The 22,953-nt window shown below is 46.3% G+C and overlaps 1 protein-coding gene across 4 annotated transcripts in view; it reads left to right on the top strand.

The window, feature by feature from the left end:
* LOC119372019 (ADP-ribosylation factor GTPase-activating protein 1) overlaps positions 1 to 22,953 on the top strand; it is a 61,453-nt gene that overhangs the window by 5,768 nt on the left and 32,732 nt on the right. For 2 of the 4 annotated variants that reach the window (XM_037642460.2, XM_037642457.2), the window contains exons 4-11: positions 630 to 801; positions 1,991 to 2,172; positions 5,784 to 5,867; positions 6,481 to 6,595; positions 8,470 to 8,526; positions 9,562 to 9,627; positions 16,687 to 16,746; positions 19,286 to 19,428. In XM_037642460.2, the coding sequence (XP_037498388.1) occupies positions 630 to 801; positions 1,991 to 2,172; positions 5,784 to 5,867; positions 6,481 to 6,595; positions 8,470 to 8,526; positions 9,562 to 9,627; positions 16,687 to 16,746; positions 19,286 to 19,428 (879 nt within the window). The remainder of the gene's footprint in view (positions 1 to 629; positions 802 to 1,990; positions 2,173 to 5,783; positions 5,868 to 6,480; positions 6,596 to 8,469; positions 8,527 to 9,561; positions 9,628 to 16,686; positions 16,747 to 19,285; positions 19,429 to 22,953) is intronic. The other 2 variants (XM_049419929.1, XM_037642459.2) reach the window with 1 other exon arrangement.

Raw genomic sequence — 22,953 nt, 5'->3', positions numbered from 1 at the left:
CGAAAAGCGACGGTTTTGGGTCACTCGTTCGCTGCCCTGTTTTTCAGTTGCATGCTGCACTTGCAAACATACTGAACCAATCAGTGGTGCAGTAGCGGGACATTTGCATGTGCTGATGCTTATCTTGCATGGCGATGGTGGGGAAAGTGGTGGCAAGGAGTAGACATGAATGACACCTATCATCAGAATGGAAAATTGGGCTAGTTGGTGAACATTCATTGTGGCTAGTAGGGCAATGAACGAAGACAGAGAAGAATCACATGGGACAAGTGCTAGATGGTGTTTTCTTTTTGTTATTGCGTGTGTGATTGCTGAGTTTGCTTTGTTTTATTAGTTTTCAAGGATCTGATTACCGTGAATCAAAATGGTTGAAGTTTAGCACTTGTCCCGTGTGGTTCTTCTCATGCCTTCATTCGTCACGCTGCTAGCCACAATACATCCATCGTAAGACGTTTCAATATGGTGATGGGCAGGATGCACTTGCCGGTGTAAACATCAGTCACCGTACGTTGATCCTTGATCGTCGGTCGCGCTCGGTGCACGACCTCAGTCACTTGCTGGTCTGTGTTAATTCTTGTTCTGTACTTCAGTTCTCGAAAGGAGCCCTCACTTCTTTCTGTGGTGTGCAGTTTCGTGCGGTCCATCACGATGGACAAGTGGAAAGACCTGGAGCTGGAGAAGATGCGTGTCGGTGGCAACGACAAGGCGCGTCGCTTTCTCGAGGCCCAGCTGGACTGGGACCCCACCGCACCCCTGGCCCAGCGCTACGACTCCAAGGCGGCTGCTCTCTACAGGGACAAGGTACGGCTCGTTGGGTGGTATGTGGGGTGCTATATCTGGAATGTCGCACACAGAATGAATAGCTGTTGAATGACGAAGTGATAGTGACGTCACCACGTTGTTGCACGTGTGTGTTCTTGGTGTGTGTATATATTCTTGCTCATGTCCTGTACTGTCGTCAATGTTTGCTTCACTCTGCCAGTATGCAGCACTGTTGATAAAACATTTCTTGGAATCCTCCCTCTGTGGATATAACAGCTGGGATGGTTGATGCCCTCTGCTTCGATATGTGCAGGTTTGACTGTACTTCCCTTTCTCCACCTCTCCTTGACATCCCACTTTCCCCCTTCCACAAAGGCACTGAGACGTGCCCCACCCGGGAGCATTGTTCGCTGCCGGTGCCGTTCGTACTCGTTCTAGGGACCGTAGTGAGAGCGGAGCGGTTTGAAAGACGCAGGCTGTTGCTGGCATGGTTGGCGCGCTGGTTTCCGATGGGTTAAGCATTGCATCTTCTAAGTCGCAGTGCGGCCACTGCAATTTGCGAAAAACGCATTGAACTCATTATTTTCTGCTGGTTTCTGCCTGAAAACAAGATTGTGTCAGCCCATTTCAGCGCCCAAGCGTTCAAATATGCTGAAAACCTCAGCAGCAAAAGCTTGTTCAGTATCCCTTTAATCTTGTGCATAATGCCTCCTGTGGCTTTGTCACATCTTTAGCTTTCTTGTGTTGCAAATGTCAATTATTTTTGCGCTCTTACTCACTCTAGACATTTGTATTTAACTTGTGCCTGCGCAAACTTGTTGACCTGCTGTATTCCGTAAACAAACATAATGATCTAACCTTCTGGTTCTCCTGCTTCCTTATTGGGCCGCAACACCTGTGCCACCGAAAAAAGGCAAACGTGCCGGGGAACATGAAAGCTTGAACTGAAGAAAAATTTGTGAACACAGGGTGTCCCTGGAGCTAATGTTTCGAGGAGCGGACTTGTCTTCTTCAAGGCTGCAACTGCAGTTGCTGCCTTGCAGACAGGACGACTTGTCGAAACGTGGGCTTCAACGACATCCCGTGTTCGCGAATTTTTCATCACTGTGGCACCAAGTCACGCGGAATCTTACGAGAGGGGCCGTATCTTGCAAACTGATGGTTCAAGGATTATACCGCCTTTGCTCTGCGTGGAAGTGCTTTGTGACCATGCCCGGTCTGCGTGCAGATTGCTACAGAGGCCCAGGGCAAGACGTGGTCGGCCGAGACGTCATCCGGCCGACACCACGTGACTCGCACCTTCCCCAAGAGCAGCTCGGGTCCCGAACTCAAGCAGAGCTTCGGCACGGGCTCGTCACGCTTCGACGACTCGGGCAGCCGGCCCGAGGACTGGAGCGGGGGCTACCAGAGGTGGGTCGAGGCTATGGCCGCCTTTTTTGCCACAGTTCAGTTCTCTCTCTTACAGATGTTGTGAAGGTGCTGAAATGCCCGTCAGAAGTTCAGTGGTCCTATTTACTGCCCTTGCTTCGTGGAGGACCATGAACAGACATTAGAGACGTTTAGATGAATGCCCACAAATAAGCTACATAATGAAATACCATTGTCCTTGCTGATGCTCCAAACTGTGTCAAGTTTTTTACATTTACGTGCATTATTTGGTGAACTTATAGCTAAAGCTCATGCCTCGTGTATGCTTGCCAAACGCACAAGCTTGCGTTTACACGCCTTGCGCCTACTGCACCTCTCGGTGAAGCGTCGCCCAATGAGAGTTGTCGTCGGGGCCTCGGTGATTGTCGCTACTTCAAGGAGAAAAAAAATTTAGGGATATACGTATTAGGCAGGCCGGGCCCTGTGCGAGGCTGCACGTTGCCCAGTAGTTCGCGATTCGAGACAGCTTGCAGTTGCGTCTAGCATGGCGTCGAGGAAGCGCAAGCCCTTGTCGATTAAGGAGAAGCTGAATATCTTAGCGGTTGTCGACGGGAACCCGAAGAGGAAGCGAGTCGACATAGCGAACGAACTTGGACTGCCAGCGTCTACTGTGAATACCGTGGTGTCGAAGCGGAAAGAGATCGAGACGAACGCTTTGGTATTCGGCGGTGCAACAAAGCAAGCCCGTGGAGCGCGCCATGGCGAGCTGGAGGAGGCGCTATTGAAGTGGTTTAAGCAAGCACGGGCCTCGGGAGTTAACTTTGATGGCAGCGTGCTTAAGGAGAAAGCACTCGATATTGCTGATGTTCTTGGCATCAATGACTTCACCGCCTCCAGCGGCTGGATAAGTCGCTTTTGAGCGAGGCATGGCATCGCCTACCGACAGGTGAATGGGGAGGCAGCAAGTGTGAATCCAGCCGACGTCGATAACCGGTTATCATTGCTCCCTACCATAATTAATTTCTATCATCCACGCGACGTTTACAACGCGGATGAACTAGGCCTTTTTTTTTCGTGTTCAACCTAGCAAATCGTTGAGCATGAAGGGCGAGTCCTGCCACGATGGAAAGGTCAGTAAAGACCGAGTAACTGTGTTGCTTTGTTGCAGTGAAGACGGCAGTGACATGATGAAGCCGTGGATGATTGGAAAATCCAAAAACCCGACGTGCCTGCGGAACATCCCTCGTCTACCTTGTATCTACAAGAATAACACGAAGGCGTGGATGACCTGCGAGATTTTTTAATACTTCCTGCGTTACCTCGACGGACGCCTGGGATGCAAGGGGCGCAGTGGCGTGCTGTTTTTGGACAACTGCGCTGCCCATCCGAAGGACACGTCATTCCTTTGCAACCTTCGTGTTGTGTTTCTACCTGCCAACACGACTAGCCACTTGCAATCCCTCGACGCTGGAATCATCAAGAATGTGAAACATTTTTATCGGAAACGTATTGTGCGACGCTTCCTTGCTCGCGTGTCACGTGGTGATGACCCCGGGAAGTTATCGCTTCTCGACGCGATGCACTACTTGAGCACTTCTTGGGACAGTGTGACGAGTGAAACGGTTAGCAACTGTTTCAGGAAGTGCGGTTTTCGGCGGCAGCTTGCATCGGAGGATACAGAGTGCAGCAAAGACGACCCTGTGGCGTGCGTGTCTGACATCGACGACGGCATCGATGAGGAATTCTCTCCACCGGCGCCGATGCACCCTTCGCCGAGTTCGTCTCGATAGACGACAATGTCCCAACTTGCGAGCCGCAAAGTGTCACCGAGATTGTCGCGAAGGTGGTGGGGGGCGACGCAGCGAAGGAGGTGGGGGACGAGGCACTGGAAGACGGCAAAGTTAGCCGACCGGCTAACTTCGCCGAAGCCCTTGCTGGACTAGAAGCTTTACAAAGCTTCTTTTGCACGAAAAACAACGAAAATGTGGACAAGGCTCTACAGTGTGTGCAGAAGGAGCTTTTCTTGTCCAAGGGTGAGAGGCAGCAGCAGAAAATTACAATGTTTTTTGAGAAATAAATGTTTTTTGCCCTTACACTTCTATATGGACTTGTCAGCCTCAATTTTTGCTGGATTCGGATCGCACGTTTTCCCGGATCGTGCATTTATCTTCCGCGTTTTTTTCGAAAACATATCAACGAGGTTCTACTGTATTAGCATGGTCGTGTGCATAGGAAACGATGTACATGCGAAGTGGCTGCAGGCGCATGGTGATGTGGCCCTGCTTGAGCACTTACCGTATTTACTCGAATCTAACGCGCACCTTTTTTTCGGCAAAACGAGTCGAAAAATCGCATGCGCGTTAGAATCGAGTACCGAAAAAAAAAAAACTCGGTTATCGTATTGCCATCGGCATTTCAAAATGGCCGCCTCCTACGCGCCTCGGCCATTTCTGTCATTGTTTCAGTTCGTACGTGTGCTGAGGAGTTTGTCATCCCGTTCTACATTCGCATCGGTGGCATGGAAGTGCCCACTCCAAATACTCGATGAATGCACCACGATGTCGCATTTCAAAGAAAAGTTATTACATGTGCAGAGACGGACGGAAATTGGGCCGCATCGCGGTCGTTCGAAGTTGCCGAAACGTGCGTGCGAGACTGGCGCAAACAGAAGCAGAAGATTGTTTTACAGCAAAGCTTCACGAAAAAGTTTCTGTGTACAAAAGCAGGGCCGGTTTGCCGAAATCGAAGAGCGTTGACAGCGACAAGGAGTTGTCCGACAGCGACGAAGACTGATCCATTATGCGACTCGTATCGCCACCGTAGTGGTGACAGTTTCAGCGGCAAGGCCCGCCGTTTGACTTTGTGTTTTCTTTTTTTGAAACTTTAGTTCTTTAAAAGCCAAATACTTGTTCTTCTGAATGTGCGAAGGTGGACTCCTACGGACTTCTTTTGTTCATTTCTCTCATGAAAAATGGGTGCGCGTTAGAATCGATGTTGTACTTTTTTTTTTTTTTTGGTCGCGGAAAACGGGTGTGCGTTACAATCGAGGGCGCGGTAGAATCGAGTAAATACGGTATACGAGTATCTGTCTTGAACAGATTACTACACTCGCATTGCAGTTTGAGGTGCATCAGTAGGCTCGCGCAAACTTGCTCAAACTTGCTTGTACATGCAAACTTTTAACTACACAAGTTTTCATGTAGTTGCAATGTTTTCGCATACAGGCAAAGAGGTGTGTGGTTCGGCCTTCAGAATGAGCATTGTCAAATGTGGCAGCATTGGCTCATGCTTCAGTGTGAATTGTCTGAATGATTGGCCCCATCGAAAAACAGTTATTGGTGAACTAAGCTTTCACTTTTCCAGCTTGCCTGAATAATGCTACTAGCGCACCTGGTTTTCTGAAGTTGTTGGGAAATTATGGAATTTGTAGACTTGATCAAAGGTGAGTACACAAAATTCAGGAAGCAGCAACACTAGTGAGAGGTGTTCTTGGTACAGGTTTGAGACAAAGCACCAGGCAGTGCCTTGCCTTGTAAAATCTTGAAACAGGCGCACTGGACAATCGTATAGTGTGCCTTTGCGTAACTTTCGTAAGATGTTTCAAAACTGTCTAAGCTGATGTACTCTCCTTCCTTTGTGTTCTTTCCGCACAGTTACAACTTCAACTCGGAGCAGATAGCGTCGCACCGGGACGATTTCTTCTCCCGGGTCCAAGCACAGAATGCCACACGGCCTGAGTGAGTGGCCAACTTTCTCATTTGCACCATCTTTTGTTGTAACAATCATTTGCAACAATCCTTTGTTGTATATTTGGATGATCGTTTGAGAGCGCTTTGGTCGTGTTGTAAAGGTGGTGAAAAACATCTTTAAAGCTGTGTTACAAGAAAGCCAGGCGTGGAGGTGATTAGTATCCTGTTTTGATTTCATAATACTGCTGGATCTTGCGCATGCTAAGTATAGCGCTTAGTTGTACCTCTGCGCGAACATTTAGAGGGCTCTCGCTCAACCACCGGAGTATACCATGAGTTTTAACGTAGATTTGGCTCAGTTATCTCATGCTAAGACTAAAAGTGACGTTCCCTAAGGCATTCTGGGGTGAAATTGTGCAAACATCTCGCTTTTCGAACATTCACTTGCGCTCTTGTGGTTCACCAAGCACCAATTTTTTTGTCAGCAAACAGTGACGCAGCAGGGCGAGGCTTGTTGTTCTGCGAATAACAATACAGTAAGTGAATGTTTGAAATGTGAGATGTTTGCATGATCTCGGCCATGAAATTGCAGCATTGATGTGGGGGGGCTAGTTCTTCCTTGGCTTGAATTTTTGACACTGCCACCTGTGTGACCGTGCAGGGACTTGCCACCTAGCCAAGGTGGGCGCTACAGTGGGTTTGGCAACACGGTCTCGGCGCCACCACGCAGCCAGTCGCAGGAGTTCTTCGACGGTGCCTGGTCTTCCTTCAGCACGGTGAGCTTGTCGCTCAACTTGGTGGTGTGCAGGTCAAGTTGGGGGACACTCGATCCTGGGTACAGTTTAAACTCTATTTAATGGAGTGATGACCAAGCCTAACTTATTTTGTCAAACGGGAACTTCGTAGAATCAAGAAAGAGATTTTACGATCCTTCTATATCTGAAATGGTAATGTAGCGACACGAAAAAGCTACCAGTGCATGTGAAAAACCCATGATGGCAGCCCAGACATGAAGACTCCCATATCCGGGCAAGACAGAGATGATCGGTGCTATCTGTTGCATAAACCATAAAATAGCGAAAGAAACTGCCGCTGCCCCTAGCCCCATTTGGTACATAAAGGAACTACCGATTGCAGAGTCTGTTTGGTGCATGGGGTGCGGTGCGCAGCCTCGTCAAAATAAAGCTAGGGCTGTGACTAGGGGGGTTAGATGTTTTAACGCGATAGCGTTTGGAGCACGTGCTCAAAGAAAAACTGTGTGTGAAAATTATGAGGAGGTCACCGCTTTTTCACCCAGTTACTTCAGGAAAAGCTTTGTTAATTTGGATTTGGTGGCCAAGTTAATTTGTTAATTTGGGTTGATGACAACATTGTACCCTATGGGTACCTGCTGGGGTATGAAAATTTTTTCATTACATTGGGAAATTCATAAAATCGAGTTTTGTTAGATCGAGCTTTAACTGTATATTGAAACTTCGTAGTACTTGGAACAGCAGGAAGTTGAGCTGGTTGGCAGGAAATTCTCGTAGAAAGTGGTGTCCATGCTTTTGCTCTCTAGCTCAATAGACTACCTTGCTGTGTAAGCAGTGCTGACTCACTCATTCACTCGCTCTTTATGGCCCTAGCTCGTAGCGACATTATGTTTCTCAAGGAACACACCAGAATCCGCCCCCAGCCAACCGGAAGTTGAGCGTTAGCTCAAGCGTTACATAACCTCAATAAAAAGTAAAAGCTTGTATGAAAAGGAGGTAACGGTTCAAGTTAAGAGTTGTATAGGATACATATTACACTCAAACCTCATTATAACAAAGTCGCATCTGCCACGAAAATAACTTCGTTATATCCGAAAATTCGTTATAAATGTGTATTTGTAACACTGTATCTATGACAAGACTATTCTTCATTTACTTCGTTATAACCGGTAATTCGTTATATTCGTGTTCGTTATAACGAGGTTTGAGTGTATATCAGAACATAAGTTTAGTAAAGATAAGGGCCAATTAACTGTCGGGAAAAGTATACAAAATTAATTGAGTGAGTTCACTGAAAGAGCAGACAGTTTTTTTCCTGTATGTGCCATCACGATGGCACATGCCCACTACAGAACTGTCGTTTTTCACTCATCAGTGCACTCATTAAAGTGGATGACAGCGAACAAGCCGGTCCTAGTGGACTGTGTGTGCGTACAAGGAAGTTATGCAGGTTGACGACCAAAAGTTGAACTAAAGTCTACCCACTTGAACCAAAAGTTCACCAAACGCCAGGGGCTAGCGCCATTAAACACACCTAAGCGGAAGATTAAGGTCGCCTAAAGTTTTTCCTCTACTGTCAACCTTCTGTGCGGCTTGTGTGAGTCGGCCTGTGATTTTTTTTCTGTACGTATGTTTATTCAGTGATGGTAATGACAGCGAAAACACAAGTGGTCATTGAGGTTGGAAGGTTATGTAAATGGCTAACAGTACTTAGGAGCCTGATTTAACATCTGATGTGGTGTGTAATTACATCTTGCGTATCTTGAAGGACGACTGTTCCAAGAGCTGCTCGTTGAAGAAAGGAATCAAACAAAACTCTGAACACAAGCTTTAGATACCTGGAAATGAAATTTGTGCAGCCCACGGTGCAATTTCTAAAAAAACAATTTTTCATGCAGGGGTTTGCCACGTTTGCAGCTGGGGCCACAAAGGTGGCATCAAAGGCATCGGAAAATGTAAGTGTACTCTTTGGGCTGCAGCACGCTGTTGTTGTCTTGTTGTTATTTGGGTTCCGTTCAAATGAGTTCACTTGCATTGTTTAATTAGAAGCATAATTTTTCTTTAAGAGAGCTTTAGGAACTTCAGAGAGCTGTCTGTTGATGTCGAATTAATTACGATAACTGATATTGGCCGCATTGTTAAGTTTTACAAGCACTATAATTTAGGACAGGTCTCTCTGTAACTCTTATTTTACTGCGTTCTTTCTTTGCACGCACTTTGGCATCTGCTCAAGTTTCATGTTCGCTAGTAGCATGTGCAGTAACATGTGTTCCGAGTTCCGAGGCATCGGCATACACGACACAGTTGCCTATTAAAAAAAGGGTTGCGGCTCTGGAATGTCCACGGCGAGACGCTATTTTAGATTGGGCGTCTATCTGTGTCCGTCATTCGCAATACCTTTTGCGCCTACGCTCCCTTAGTCTTCTTCATTGCTTCCAGTGTACGACTGTTGTAAAGTTGCTGTTTAGACCATTATCTGGGTGCTTTTGAAAGCGTTTTTCGCGGAGTTCACCCTCTCTTTATGTATCTTTTTTTTCTCTCCAATCGTTGCAGTCTTTCCCACGCACAGGGGCAATGTCTTGTAACAATGTCTATGACGAATGATTGTTAGTTTTTTTTGTGCTGTAACATCAAACACTGTGCCCGTGGAAATAGAAGTAACACGTAATTTTTTATCTTGGATGTAAACGCTTGTTCCTGTCAAGTGAAAGGTAATATCTCTTCCTTCGTGGATGAAAACGTCGATAGCATGAAACTTGCTCATGTTCATGTACAAAAACCTTGTTCCATGATTATCTATGTGTGTTGCTAACTTTTCTATGTTGAACCAGCCACTAGCCACGTAGGTGATTGGTCCAAATGTTTTCTACACAATTTCTTTACTTATATGAATAAAACCCATTTTAATTTGATTTGATACGCTGTCAATAGCACGGTGCCACCACTCTACATCAAAATCTCATTGTGCACGCCCTTCTCTAAAAACGCAGGCCGTCAAGATCGGCAGCATAGCAGCTCAGAAGGCGGCCGAGCTCTCTGGGGCCGTCAGTGAAAAGGTCAGTGATTAAAGAGGGGTCACGGCCTAGCCGCGGGGTCGTTGCCCTCTCTTGCTTGCCTCTTTTTGATCCCTGCTTCGGCCATCTGTGCCGCACATCTGCTTTCCTGTTTTGAAATATTGCCTGGAAGCATTTTTTTTTTGCATGATGGGCCAGTGCATTGCAGGTTGCCCACATGATCATTTGTGCGGTTATATCTATGTGGGATCTGTGCATGGGGGGCTTATGGCGATGTATTAGGAGTAAACTGTGTTCCACAAAGCTGTAAAGTAAGCTGAATTTAGGATATATGGCACCATGCTTCTTGTTTGTGAACACTGATGTGTGTGTATGCATTACAAAATTTTACCTATTGCCTTGCTAATTGTTGTCTAGTATTTTAGTTATTGTTAGTTGTTTTCGTTCAAATTAGGCAAAAAAGGTATTTTGCTGGCATGGCTTTCTGCTGTGTTTGGTGAAGGTTAATTATCTGGAGTAGAACTTGCAAGAGTGCCAGTTTTCGTGGTAAGGTTTGATGCTAGCAATGCAGGAAAGTTCGCTTCTGGGTGCATTGCAGATGCATTGCACATTGTCTTTTTTGTATCTCAGTTGTCAGCATGCTGCATGATGCGGTGCTGCATCGGAAGTATGCATTGCTGCTGACAATTCCATAAAAATAGAACGTGGAATCTGGAGAAACAAATACACAGCTGTCTGTCGCTGTAGCGGCAAAAAAATTGCACTCGCAGTGTTTTTGCCTATAGCCGCTGGATCAGCCCTAATGGTGCCAGACGGTGCCATTTTCTTACTGCAAATTTCACGCTTTTTGTTTCGTATCGCTGCAGTGTGATGCCTACTTTACCATGATAGATGAAACAGACAAGGCATGCACTTCTGTGAGGAAATTGAGCAAGAATTTGCCAGGCAATTCAGAAGTTTGACCGGTAGAGCCATGTGTGCCTGACTGGTGCTTTTGTTTGTGCAAGATTTCAAATACAGTAAAACCTCGTTAATTCGAAGGCCTCGGGACCGAGAAAAATATCCCAATTAAGGGGGGACGTGGCTTTCGGTACCAACTTTCTTATTTCTTCATGGATTTTGATGAAAATTGGTACACTTATTTGAAATGTTGTTTTAATGCTACTGTAGAAATTTCATGAATATATCTTTACAACTTTTTGATTTACAATATATTTCACCTTCTGCTCTTGTTCCGAGTCTGACTCGCTTAAAAAATGCGATAGGAAACTCGTTCAAAGTGCTATGCATTCTAAGATGTCTGATTGCGGGCGTGACATTCTTAGATTTTTTTATATGCAACAAAATTTTTTTTAGTTTTCATTTTTCATGAGGTGACTGCGCAACAGGCATCGAGACTTTGTGCAACTCGTCAAATAGCTAATTATCAAAACGCCATACTGAAAAAGCAAGAATGTCACGCCCTGAACTGTGCTTCAAGGAATATAGAACAAAAAACGGAACTGAAATAGACCCAGCGGTCAGTGAGAAATCAGCGGAACAAGAGAAGCAGGAAGCAAGAAAAGTCGTTTTGAGAAAACGGCTTTTAAAGTTGTACCAACGATATTACTTCATCAAAAGGCACTGGGGTCGTAATCTTTTGAGTCCTTCGTAATGTGCACTTTCTTGAGTGCCCTGTCTTTAGTTTGAGGTGCCTTGCTTCTCTAAAACACAAGAAGATTGTGATCTTTAAGGTGTTTTATAAGGTTGGACCTCCTGCACATGTGGCCTTTCATCTGTTGTGCCTTTGTTTTCTTTCTTTTTTCTTAAAATCCTTTTCTGATATGCAAAGAACATGTAGCATGACTTTTAAACGAAGTTATGAAATGGTGTAATAGACATGACAAAAACAAGATATTGTAATGCAAGTAGGTCATGTACTATGATGATTTGCCAGCTTTCTTTTATTCATGCTCTCATTAACATAATTAACAGTCTTGATTGCAATTGATCATTGAATCATTTTTATAGGATACTAAGAGCGGCTCTCATCATGACAACCTATCCCTTCCTCCTAAATAACAGGCAGTTATGGCCAAGACATTGGTGGAATAGGAATTCCTTAGCAGTTTATTCAAGACGCGAACTGGGCAGATATGAATTCATCTCCCTGTTTCACTCGTCAAGCTAATTTGTAAACCTCGCCTGCAATGCGCTTCATCATTCACCCGGTCGCGGGACACGGTTTCTGCGAGGCTTTTATTTTTTCAGATGATTCATGAGCGCTTACGGCGATACCACGCACGGCTCCAAGCGCGCCTAAATTGCATCAACAGTGCTTTATTTCACCTCTAAGTGCTCGGCCGCATAGTCCGGGAAGTCGGCACGCGATGTGCTGGGTGGCGGCATTCGGTGACGATGCGCAATATGCCTAGGTGCAGCGACGAAAAATAGGCGCGCAACGTGTTTGGCCTCGCCTTGCGGGACGCCGAGGCGCGCCCGCTGCGCGACGAGCTTGGCCGTGGGGTCCGCTGCCGATGCGTAAAATGACCATCCGCTGTACCGAGAAGCCGGCGGGGGAAGCGCTTCGTTCCTTGCGAAGAAGCACACTGCCGCGAATCCGCTAACGCGTTGCTCTTGCCCGCAAAGTTCGAGGTTCGTCTCGCGTGCCGACGCCGTGAGCGGAGTTAGGCCTAGTGACGACTCCGAGCAGTAGACGCGCCGGCCGCGGTGCCCGATGTTTCAAAGCACGTAATGCGTGGTCGCGAGTACAAAGAGTCGTCCTGCGATCATCTTCGTCACGACGTCCGAAGTGCGCATAAGCAGAACCTCCAACCGAGTCAACGCTAGAAAGTCGGTCCGAGACGCGCGTTTGCGATGTTCGTTACGAGTGCGGCGCGCCATCGTAATCCCACCGAGCTTCCGCTAGTAGCTCCAAACTAAAACGTAGTTCTTGTTCAATGTTATCGTCGAGCGGTGAACACAGAGCGATTGCGAACACGCAACGAAGTAGCGCGACTTTCGACAGCCGTGGGCTCGGAGACGCACGAGCTGCAGACGACGATCTCCCGGAGCGAGCATCGGACCAATGGCGAGGCGCGCTGGGGCAACATGGCGGACGCGGCCAATCGGAGGGCTCGAAACGACCTTCGAACATTTGCTTTTTGTGCGCTTGTTTTCGAAGGGAGGAGCCAGCTGCGGCGGGGAATTTGAAGACGGAGAAATGCGCTTTCCGATGAGCCCAAGATATCGGCGCCCGGTGGCGTCGTTGCGGAGCTATGATTTTTTGAAAATCAGTGTTTTTTTGCGATTTCCCCAATAATTTTCACCTCCTCGGCAGGCGCAACAATTTTTTTATAGCACTTCTACGCGGTTTTCGGTGAAGATATTTTGGAATCGGATATAAAAAGGGCTACAGAAACTGAAAATGTGATTTTCAAAAAATCGATTTTTTTGCCATTTTTCGCGATACGAAAGCCGCATCCCCCCTTAAGCGGGATTCCCAATTATCCGAAACAACGCGAAATCAAAGAAATCAGCCAGAAAACGTGATGTACGGAAGTCACACCTTTATTGTGGCAAGTCAGCCTACTTGGAGAAAAATTCCTCCATGCGTGACTGACGCGTTCGGTAGTTCCCAGCACTGAAAGTCATATTTTCCAGCCTGTCAATGAGGCGCAGCATCTCAGCCTCGCCGCCGTTGCACTCGACGAAGCTGCGCACAACACTCAAGGCATCGATGACATCCGCCAAAGGGGGTGCTCGAGAGGGCTCGTCATCGCTGTCAACATTAGAGGCCGAATCGGTCGATCTCGCAGCTATCTCGCTGTCAATGTCGGCGTAACACGTCTGCACTGTGCACTCGACATTTGCGTACTCGGAGAATCCGATTGGAGTGCACTCCTCGTCCGCGTGCAAAGCCTCATATCGAGCGCAGAAAGTCTCCCCTTCTTCATCAAACGGGCAAGTGACAGCGGTGACAGCAAACTCAGCGGAGGTTGCCTCTTCTTTCACAAAACCGGCGTGCTCAAAACACCGTCGAATAACGGTGGCCTCCACCTGCCTCCATGCGTGAACAATGAGGCAAATACCACCGAGGAGGTCAATGTTATACTCCTTTCCGTTGTCATAGCAAAGGAGCATTCGCTTCAACAGATTGTAGCGATATATTTTCCTGATATGGTGTATGACGCCCTGGTCCATCGGCTGCGATAGCGACGTCGTGTTCGGGGGTAGAAAGACCAGCCTGATTGCCTGCAGGTTCTGAATGTCGCCGTGAGCTGGGCAATTATCGACGACGAACAAAACGCTGCGCCCTGCGGCCGCAAACTTGCGGTCAAGGTGCCGCACGTATTCTTCAAAGAGTGCAGCCGTCATCCAAGCTTTCTTGTTGTTTTTATAGATCAGGTCATCCTTGGATGGCAGTCGTGCATTTTTGAAACAACGAGGCTTTTCTGTCTTCCCAATAACAAGCAGTGGCAGCTTGTGCTCACCGCACATGCTTGCACCAAACAAAACAGTGATTCTATCTTTGTTCTGTTTCCGCCCCTTAATGTCTGCCTCCTTCAAAGCGAACGTCTTCGTAGGCAACATTTTGTAGAACAGAGCAGCTTCATCAAGGTTGTAAACATCTGCTGCTTCGTACTTGGCGAGTAGTGGAGCCAAGGTGTGCTGCTTCCAGCCGTCGACAACAGACTGATCCGCGCTGCCACTCTCGCCACAAACAGTCACGAATGTCAGGTTGTTGCGCTCCTTAAATCGGCAAAACCATCCATTGCTGCATTTAAACTCAGAATGTCCAAGTTGCAGCGCCAGCTGGTTGGCCTTCTCACGCAATATGGTCCCATTCACAGGAAGGTGTGCTGCGTTGGCTTTCTGCAGCCAGTCGATCAGAGCTGCTTCAACGTCGGCGTACGTAGGCGGGCGTACTCGTGTACGCTTTGACGAGTGCGTCTTGCTGTAAGCATCGAGAATTTTCTCCTTATTCTTGATGATGTTGCACAGCGTTGACAGAGGCACGTGGTGCTTTTCGGCGAGAGCCGTTTTCGACGCCGTCGACTTGCTGGCCTCTTCAATTAAGCACACCTTTTCGTGCAGGGACAAGCTCTTGTACTTCGGCATCTTCCTTCCAAGCACACCTCAATCAACTAATTCACAGGGAAGACACTCAAGCGGAGACAGGAGACAAATGGAGCAGTCGCACCGAATCGCACAATGCTCGCCAGCCGACATCCAAATGGCACAAAGACTCCACAAAACATTCACTTCGCTAGAGTGGCTAACATCGCTGTTGAGATGATGATGATCATGATCGCAACCGCACGCATCGCCGCCTGGCAATTGCTAAAACATGGCGTCTACGACGTATTTCCGGTAAAAAAAAACATGGCCTTCGAGATCCGTACATCAAAAAAAAAAATGCATGTTTTAGTTACAGCCTCCGAGATTCGCAACACCCTTTGCATATCTTGGAAGTCGCGGCCAAGTGTGCCAATTAACCGGGAAGTCGCAGACTGGCCGCACCAATTATCCGGTTAAATTTACACGTAAAAATTTGGGACCGCGCAAATAATACAAATTATCCGGGATTCCCAATTAACCGAGTACAAATTACCGAGGTTTTACTGTAGTTAACAGGGTGACAAACTTGTCAGTAAGAAGATGCAAACTCTGGTAGGGCATGCAAATGTTGGCATAGTTACAGTACCCAGGGATTGAAACGCAAAATTTTTTTGGTATAACGACTTCTATGAACATTCGCTCGTGATAACCGCTTCATGTTGCTGCAGATGTGGCCGCTAAAGGTAGTGTTGACTCTGACGTAAGTACCCCGCCACGGTGGTCTAGTGGTTATGGCGCTCGACTGCTGACCTGAAGGTCGCGGGATTGAATCCCAGCCGCGGCGGCTGCATTTTCGATGGAGGCGAAAATGTTTGAGGCCCGTGTACTTAGATTTAGGTGCACGTTAAAGAACCCCAGGTGGTCAAAATTTCCGGAGCCCTCCGCTACGGCGTCTCTCATAATTATATCGTGGTTTTGGGACGTTAAACCCCAGATATTATGACTCTGACGTAAGTGTTCGAGTCAAAATTATGCCGATGTGTCACGAACTGCAGACGCTGGAAATGAAAGTGTGTGCATTACTTAGCCCTAAATTTTCGCTTTTCAATCTTTGAGTTCTGTACATGCCAGATTAGCTATCCACCATCACTAGCAATACGCCATCAGCTGCACTGGCATTTGTTTGATGTGCTGAAGAAAGCCATTGATGACATCCTGCGATGTCACACACTGACAGTAGCTATCTCAGATATGTTTAATCAAATAAGCTGCATGTACTGGGCACAGAAGAAACATTTGACTGCATTGTCTTCATCAAATCTGTAGATATATTGACGCACTGATGTTAGTCCTTCATGGCAGACATCAGGGTGGTGTTTGTAATTGTTATTGTTGTACACCCTTGTAATTTTTTAATAATATCGCGCAAGCGTTCACCCTAGGATACGGTAGTTTCTGGTATCGGCAAGAAGCAGTGAGATCAGCATTACAATGATAAGCATCATATCGGCTTTTTGAACACATGATTGCACAGATAAGACTGATATTGTGTGTGTATCTCTAAGCAAAGAGTATAGCGGAAGGCGCTCGCACACGAGTGTGCTCTCTGCTCTTGTGCATCGTGTAGGAAATCTTGTTACTTCTCACCTGTATTAGGACCTTACTTGTCCAGGGGGGTCAACGCTTGCACAATATTATTAAAAAAATGCCAGGCCTGCGCGGAACATGCAGCACAGTCACAGCAAAAGCTGGAGGAGTGGTGTTTCTAGAGCCCATTGTAACCTTTCTTCAATTGCAAGGGTGTACACATCTTAATTGCTTCTTTGTGAGCCTGATGCAGTATCCCCTAGGCTGCCTGGTTATTTTGTTATGATTTCGTTAGCAGTACTGTGCAGCATTTTATTGTTAGTGTAGTTTTTAAGTTGTCATCCTCCTCGTCCCCTGTTCTGTTCTTTTTTTCTCTCCCTCTTTTTTTTCTTCCCTATGTTTGGAACAACCCTGTCCCTCCTGCAAATGGATGTGCATGCGGTGTGTTGATGTGCACGCATGTGCACACGCCAGGTGAAAGACGGCACGCTCATCAACGATCTGCAGAGCCAGGTCACCACCATTAGCACCAAGGTGGGTTGGAATGCACAGTGCGCGATACACGTGTGCGGGCACCTCTGTTATGTCGCACGTCACTGGTGTTATTTTTTTCCCATTGTCACGTTTGTAATTGTGAATGGGTTCTTCTGTACTTGGGGTGTTACCTGTGTTCTGCTAAGCACACCTTGTTCTACCAGTCTTGGTGAAACGGTCCCGAAACTATTTCAATGCGTTTTCTGGTTTCCACTCTCACCTGCACTTGTAACTGTAGCCTACCGTATCTACACAATTGTAAGCCGACTCGAATGTAGGTCATATCCCCGAAATCTTGCGTCAAAATAAAATAAAATAACAATGAATGAATAATTAAAATGCACAAGTGCACTTTATAATGAACATTTACTTACATAGTCACTAGACTGACTATGTGTGCTCTATCACCATTGTCAATCCAGCTGCTTTCAAGAACGTCGATGCCCGGGCCATGCTTGCCTTGAAGTGCCCACGCGGCATTCCCGTTTCCGAAGCAAAGACACTGACTTCTTGTATGACCATTGCATAGTTCGTTCACGTGTGCCACAGGCACCGAAAAGCGTCCCGACTTCTGTCTGCGAAAACCCAGTGCTAGGCGTCACGTGCGGTGTAGTGTGGTAGCGGTGACTGCAGTCGCCGCTACCACACCATCTGTTGCAGAACTACAAACTTGTGTCCCACTGTGCAGTTGTTTGTTTTTTTCTGCATGGAGTATGGCATTGGCAGTCCTCTTTAATGCTTCTGTGAACAAGCGGTGCAATTTTTTTTGGCCTGGAGCACTTGTGACAACGAAACACTGTGATCAGTGCAACAGCGGCACGTGGCCCGAACCAAGTGCCAGTGAATATATGCATAGCTGCCTGGCCAACGCTCTCTTCCTCACGGTAGATAACAAAACTTTGGCCGGTGGCTCTAGCCACTCCGGCAGGCTCTGGTACACAAAGCTACCAGAAGTGCGCGGCGCATGCGGGTGCCGGGCAGTCTGGGGGAGGCCGTTGAGAAGAGAGGAGAGAGGGCTGGGAGCAGATATTAAGTCTCGTCCACTTGCCAAATGCGGTTCTCAAAAAAAAAGAAAAAAAAAAAGAAAAAAGAAAGAACCAGAAAAGAAACAGTGTCTAAAAGCCAGAAGAAGTTTTTCCGTCAACTACCGATCCCCCACAAAAATCGCCGCTGAGCTGCTGTTTGCCATAACGAGTACCACTGCTGATTGGGGCAGCAGCTCTTCTTTCAACGATCGACACTTCAAAAATGTCATGCAGGACTCTTGCAGGAGCTATGGGAGTGTCGATCATCGAGGGAAAAGCCGCTCTCCTAATCTGCAGCGGCACTTCTAACGTCAAGCAGTGGCTTGGTAAAAGCTGAAAAAAGAAAAGAAAGCTTTTTCTTATTTTCTAAACTGTCGGGCGGAATGATTATGTGCTATAAATGGAGCTGGAAAGCAAATGTAATGTTGCAGCCACACCACAGCATCCCTGATTTCTTGTTTGTCCCTCCGTTACTGGTGGTAGTACCAGATTCCATCGCAAGTCGACCCCCCGACATCGGATTCCAAATTTAGGCAAGACTTATAATAATGTAAATGCGGTAATTTCAACACCGAGATGCATGATTGGGACTACTCCACACTTGGAAGACAGCTGCAGAATGATTACACATAGTGCTGGCATGCAACAGTGGACAAAATGGCCTCCTGACGAGCCACTTCCTGCTCGCATTTCAGTTCACGCTAATGCTATATGAATGTAGAACATGTTTCATCAGACTATGGAACCATCTCAATGTGATTTGTTGCTATTCAATATGTCATACCCCGCAGTACCTTTAAATCAATGAAGCTTTCCTCAATTACGATAAAAGACTGTAGACATGCAAACGCAGACGCGAGAGAAGTTAGGAAAACACAAGCAGCATTTGCATTGTCCTGACTTCCATTAAAGCGAAAAGTATGCAATCGCTGCATACTGCCAGTTTTAATGTACGGGGCTGAAACGTGGAGGCTAACAGAGCAACTTGAGATAAAGTTGAGGACCACTCAGTGTGCACTGGAACATAGAATGATAAGAATAACATTAAGAGGTCGAAGGATGGCAGAATGGGTCAGGGAACAAATGGGGACTGCAAATGTCCTAGTCGACATCAAGCGAAAGAAATGTACCTGGGCTGGCCACATAGTGCATAGGACAGACAACAGTAAGAGCAACAGAATGGCTACCAAGGGATGGGAAACGTAGTTGAGGTAGGCAGAGAGTTCGATGGAGTGTCGAAATTGAGAAGTTCACAGGGATAGCATGGAATCAGCTCGCACAGGATAGGGTAAACTGGCGATCATTGGCAGACGCTTTCGTCCTGCAGTGGACTAAAGCAAACTGAGAATGATGACGATGATGACTTCTCTCTTGTGTCCGTTTTTGCACACCCACCATCTCGTATCATGAATCCCTACCAACCAGCTCAGCTTTCTATCATTCTAAGCTTTCCTCCCTTCGCTATCTCAGGTTCTTGTGCTCCTTCTTTTTCCATGTTGGGCATGTGTGCGTAGGTGGTGGACGTGAGTCGACGCGGAGTGCAAGACCTCTCGACGCTGTTCGCCCAGAAGGCCACCACATTGGAGACCGCCGAGGGCGCCCCTAACGAGAAATCTTCCCTACTCTTTGCCACATCTGTCCCCTCGTCACGAGACAGGTCTGTGCCATTATCACTTCCTCTTGATGTGCATGTCCGCGATCTGGTCATTGTCAAGCCAGATGGTGGAAGTGTGGGCGGCCTGGTTAGTTTGTATTTCTTTGCGACACGCATTAAGATAGACTGTCTATAAATGTGGGAAATTTACATAACTAGATGTCAAGTTTCTGGAGGCCCAATTTATAGTGAGTTGAAGTGTTAGAATGAATTCTATTGTATTTTATAGCAATTAATTACAATTACAGTGCAATTAACTTAATTATTGTAACGGTGATTGTGCTATATCTATTCATAAAACGAGTTCAACAACCCACCGAAATCACATGCAGTGGCTATCTGCTGGCGGCAAGCATTCCTAAAAGGCTAGGAGAAATATTTCAAAGTTCCTGCTCAACCGCCCCTCGTCCAACATCTCGTTAAAGGAGTGGTGACAGAAAAATTCGAACACAATTTGACTGTTGAATCACACTAATGGGTGCATATAGGTGCCATCTGTACAATATCAGCCACAAATACAGCCTAAAAGGTATTTTAATTGAGTTTTGAAGTTCGTGAAAGTGCCGGATCGGAAATAGAAGCAAAAGACGATGAGGTCACCGAGTGGATACCATGTACGTCACGAGTTCTGGCCGGGTTACCGGAGGCGTGTACGAGACCGACAAAGCTGGTAGTGACACCTGATGATGCGTAGCCTAACTAGAGACCTACAATATAACATCGCAGCGACTTACCCGCTTACTGATTCTATGTAAAGCATTTGCAGTGAGATAATTAGCAACTCACAGTATTCTCATTGCTTTTTTTCCCGACAAGAACTACAACGCGACGGAAAAAATCGAAAAAAAAATTATTGTAGCTGGACAAAACGCCACAAAATATCGCTACGGGCTCCGCAGTTCTACGCAGTTGCTGCTGCTGCTGCAGCCGTCGACAGCTCCGGTAACCAGGTAGTACCCGCAAACGATAGGAAGTCTACAGACGAACTAAGGCTCTCTGCTGCCGGGATCATATTGCGTAGTGGACAGATAACTGCTTCGACCCTCCGACGTGCGTACGTGGGATTGGTATGCCTTGAGAACGCGGCGTTGCCTGATATAAATATGAGTCAGTAAAGCGTACATCACGTCATTTGCATGTTTCGCATAAACACTGTTACAGAGTGCCAATGTTGTGATTTCAATGCTTCCTTCGTCACTTCTCATCCTGCTGCTTTACGAATGATCGGAGCGAAAATGTTTCAGCACGTCTAATGCTGCGGCTACTCCAAGCCTGGCGGAAAACGTCGCCTCAGTTGGACAACGGCTACAAGAACAAAATCACAGCTACCGGCGAGATTCGCAAAGTGAATCGAGCTTTTCTTACTGATTTTTACACTCCTGCCAGCTCTTTCGTCCATCACCGCACTAGATAAGCAACGTAGTTTGACAATCAAGGAAACAAGCACTCGCGACGCACAACACCTGCTCAACACAGCAAACGAAACAACAGCACTGACAACATAGCAGAAGCTGGCCAGTGATGTCACTGGTTCTTGCGGTCTTGTTTACCAAGTAGACCATCTACGTCACGGGGCTACTGAGTGCTCTTCGAAATCGAAACTGCCTCCGGTCATAACATACGAGCATATAATTAAACATTCGTCTCGCGCTGGGGCAAATGAGTTTCGTTGCCGCTATTATCGAGTCAGTAGCCATTGATTAAGAGCAAAAAACAGAGGTTCACAAATTTTCTGTCACCACTCCTTTAAACACAATCGCCAAAGCAGCCGTGTGCAGCAAAATATTTCACTTAGAAGTGATATAAAGCAACTATGGGTAACAAGAATGTTTAATTTACCATCAGCTTAGTTCATCGTCTCTTCCTTGTCGATAGTGCACAGAAATGGCAAAAGTAAGTTGCGTCTCCAAAAGAGGACGCTGTGTCGCAAAGCATAAAATAATAAACTGGAAGAGAGTGTTATGTCTCGCAGCCAAGCCGGCCAATAGGAGGCGCAGGGTGCTGACTTCCAGCTAGTTTTAGTAGCAGATTGCGTGAAGTACGTAGTCACACAAAAGCAACAATGATCTGAACACCATCATTTGGAAGAAGACTATCTGTAAAGTGGTTCTCTTTGCATTTTCCCCCGCATCGTTGACCCATCATGTGACCTCTGAAATACAGTGTACTATTAGCTGAGCATGTTTGTTCAGCTACAAAACCTGCGCTGCATGTGTGGTCTGACATGGCGATCATGTGCTGAGCCAATACTCTTTTTTTTTTTTCTTCAGTTGTGTGAATATTGTCAAAGCATTTTGAGTGCTATGCCAACAGCGATGCTAGTTATTGTAAGAAAAGAAAGCACTTGGAAGCTTTCAGGGTGGACTATGAATTATGTTGAGTTTTTCTGTACTCTGTAAATAATCTTCAGGCGTGAATTATGAGGAACTGTCTGCAAATGTGTCAAATTTGCACAGCATAATTCCAAAGCACTCGATACTACATTCCGTGGAAAAAAAAATGAAGTAATATGTTGTTTCGTGCGATTTTCATTTAATTAACACGTAATTAAGTGTTTATTATTCTGCAGTCTGTCATGTTCCATTCTTACATTACAAATATCGAACCATAGGCTCAAAGGCAATGCACAATTTGTTTTGGTTGTATTCATTTTACTTATGACATCGGTCGTGGATACTTTTGACATTGGTCCTGGAACGCAGCACAGGAGTGTTAATTAATACTTACTAATACGTTTTGATACATGAATGTCATTAACGTCATTCTTCTTCACTATTTTTTTTTGCTAGTCTTCTCACATGTGTGATCACTTTCATCTTTGTTTAGAGAGCTTTTAAAAGAAAAAACTGGTACGCACTTTTGGAGGTAGTAGAAACACTAATGTGTGCTCCTTGTTCTAAAAAGGATGACAGCATGTGTGTACCATCAACATATCACTTATCAGAGATGATGGCCCTTCCTTGCCGTGTGCGGCCGTAGGAAAAGCTGATGCACAGGGAAGCCGACGCCTAGAACCACGGCCGCTCATTTCGCCATGGTCAGCGTGCCGGTTGTTTCGCTCGAAGCATGTTTGAGAGCACTGCAGTATGGTTGCACAAAGTTCAGTCACGTGGTTTGATTTCACATTTCGCGGGCTTTCTTTAAACGGCGAAAAAATCACCACATAGCATACACATTGCCACAAATAATTAGATCGATCGTATTGGAATGCCCTCTACAGCGTAACGAAATGCACTTGTCCCTAAAGTGAATATTAAATGTTTTGAATAATTGATCTCAGTTAATGAACTAATTAAACACAATACAAAAACTCACTTACGATCGCCACATGCCCGCAAATATGTCGTTGGCTTCATTCAGTTGCGGTTGACTACTTTTTGAAAATATTTGGTTCTAGTTATGTAGAACACCCTGTGTTTGTGTGTGTGTGTGTGTGTGTGCGCGCGTGTGCATCCAGGCGTCGTGAACACCCCCATCAACATAAATAATATCCTGACTGCACCTTTGATCCCATGCCATGGCTGTAGG

Source organism: Rhipicephalus sanguineus, chromosome 10 (assembly GCF_013339695.2).
Source record: "Rhipicephalus sanguineus isolate Rsan-2018 chromosome 10, BIME_Rsan_1.4, whole genome shotgun sequence".
Taxonomy (NCBI): Eukaryota; Metazoa; Arthropoda; class Arachnida; order Ixodida; family Ixodidae; genus Rhipicephalus; species Rhipicephalus sanguineus.
This window is presented reverse-complemented; position numbering and strand designations above follow the sequence as displayed.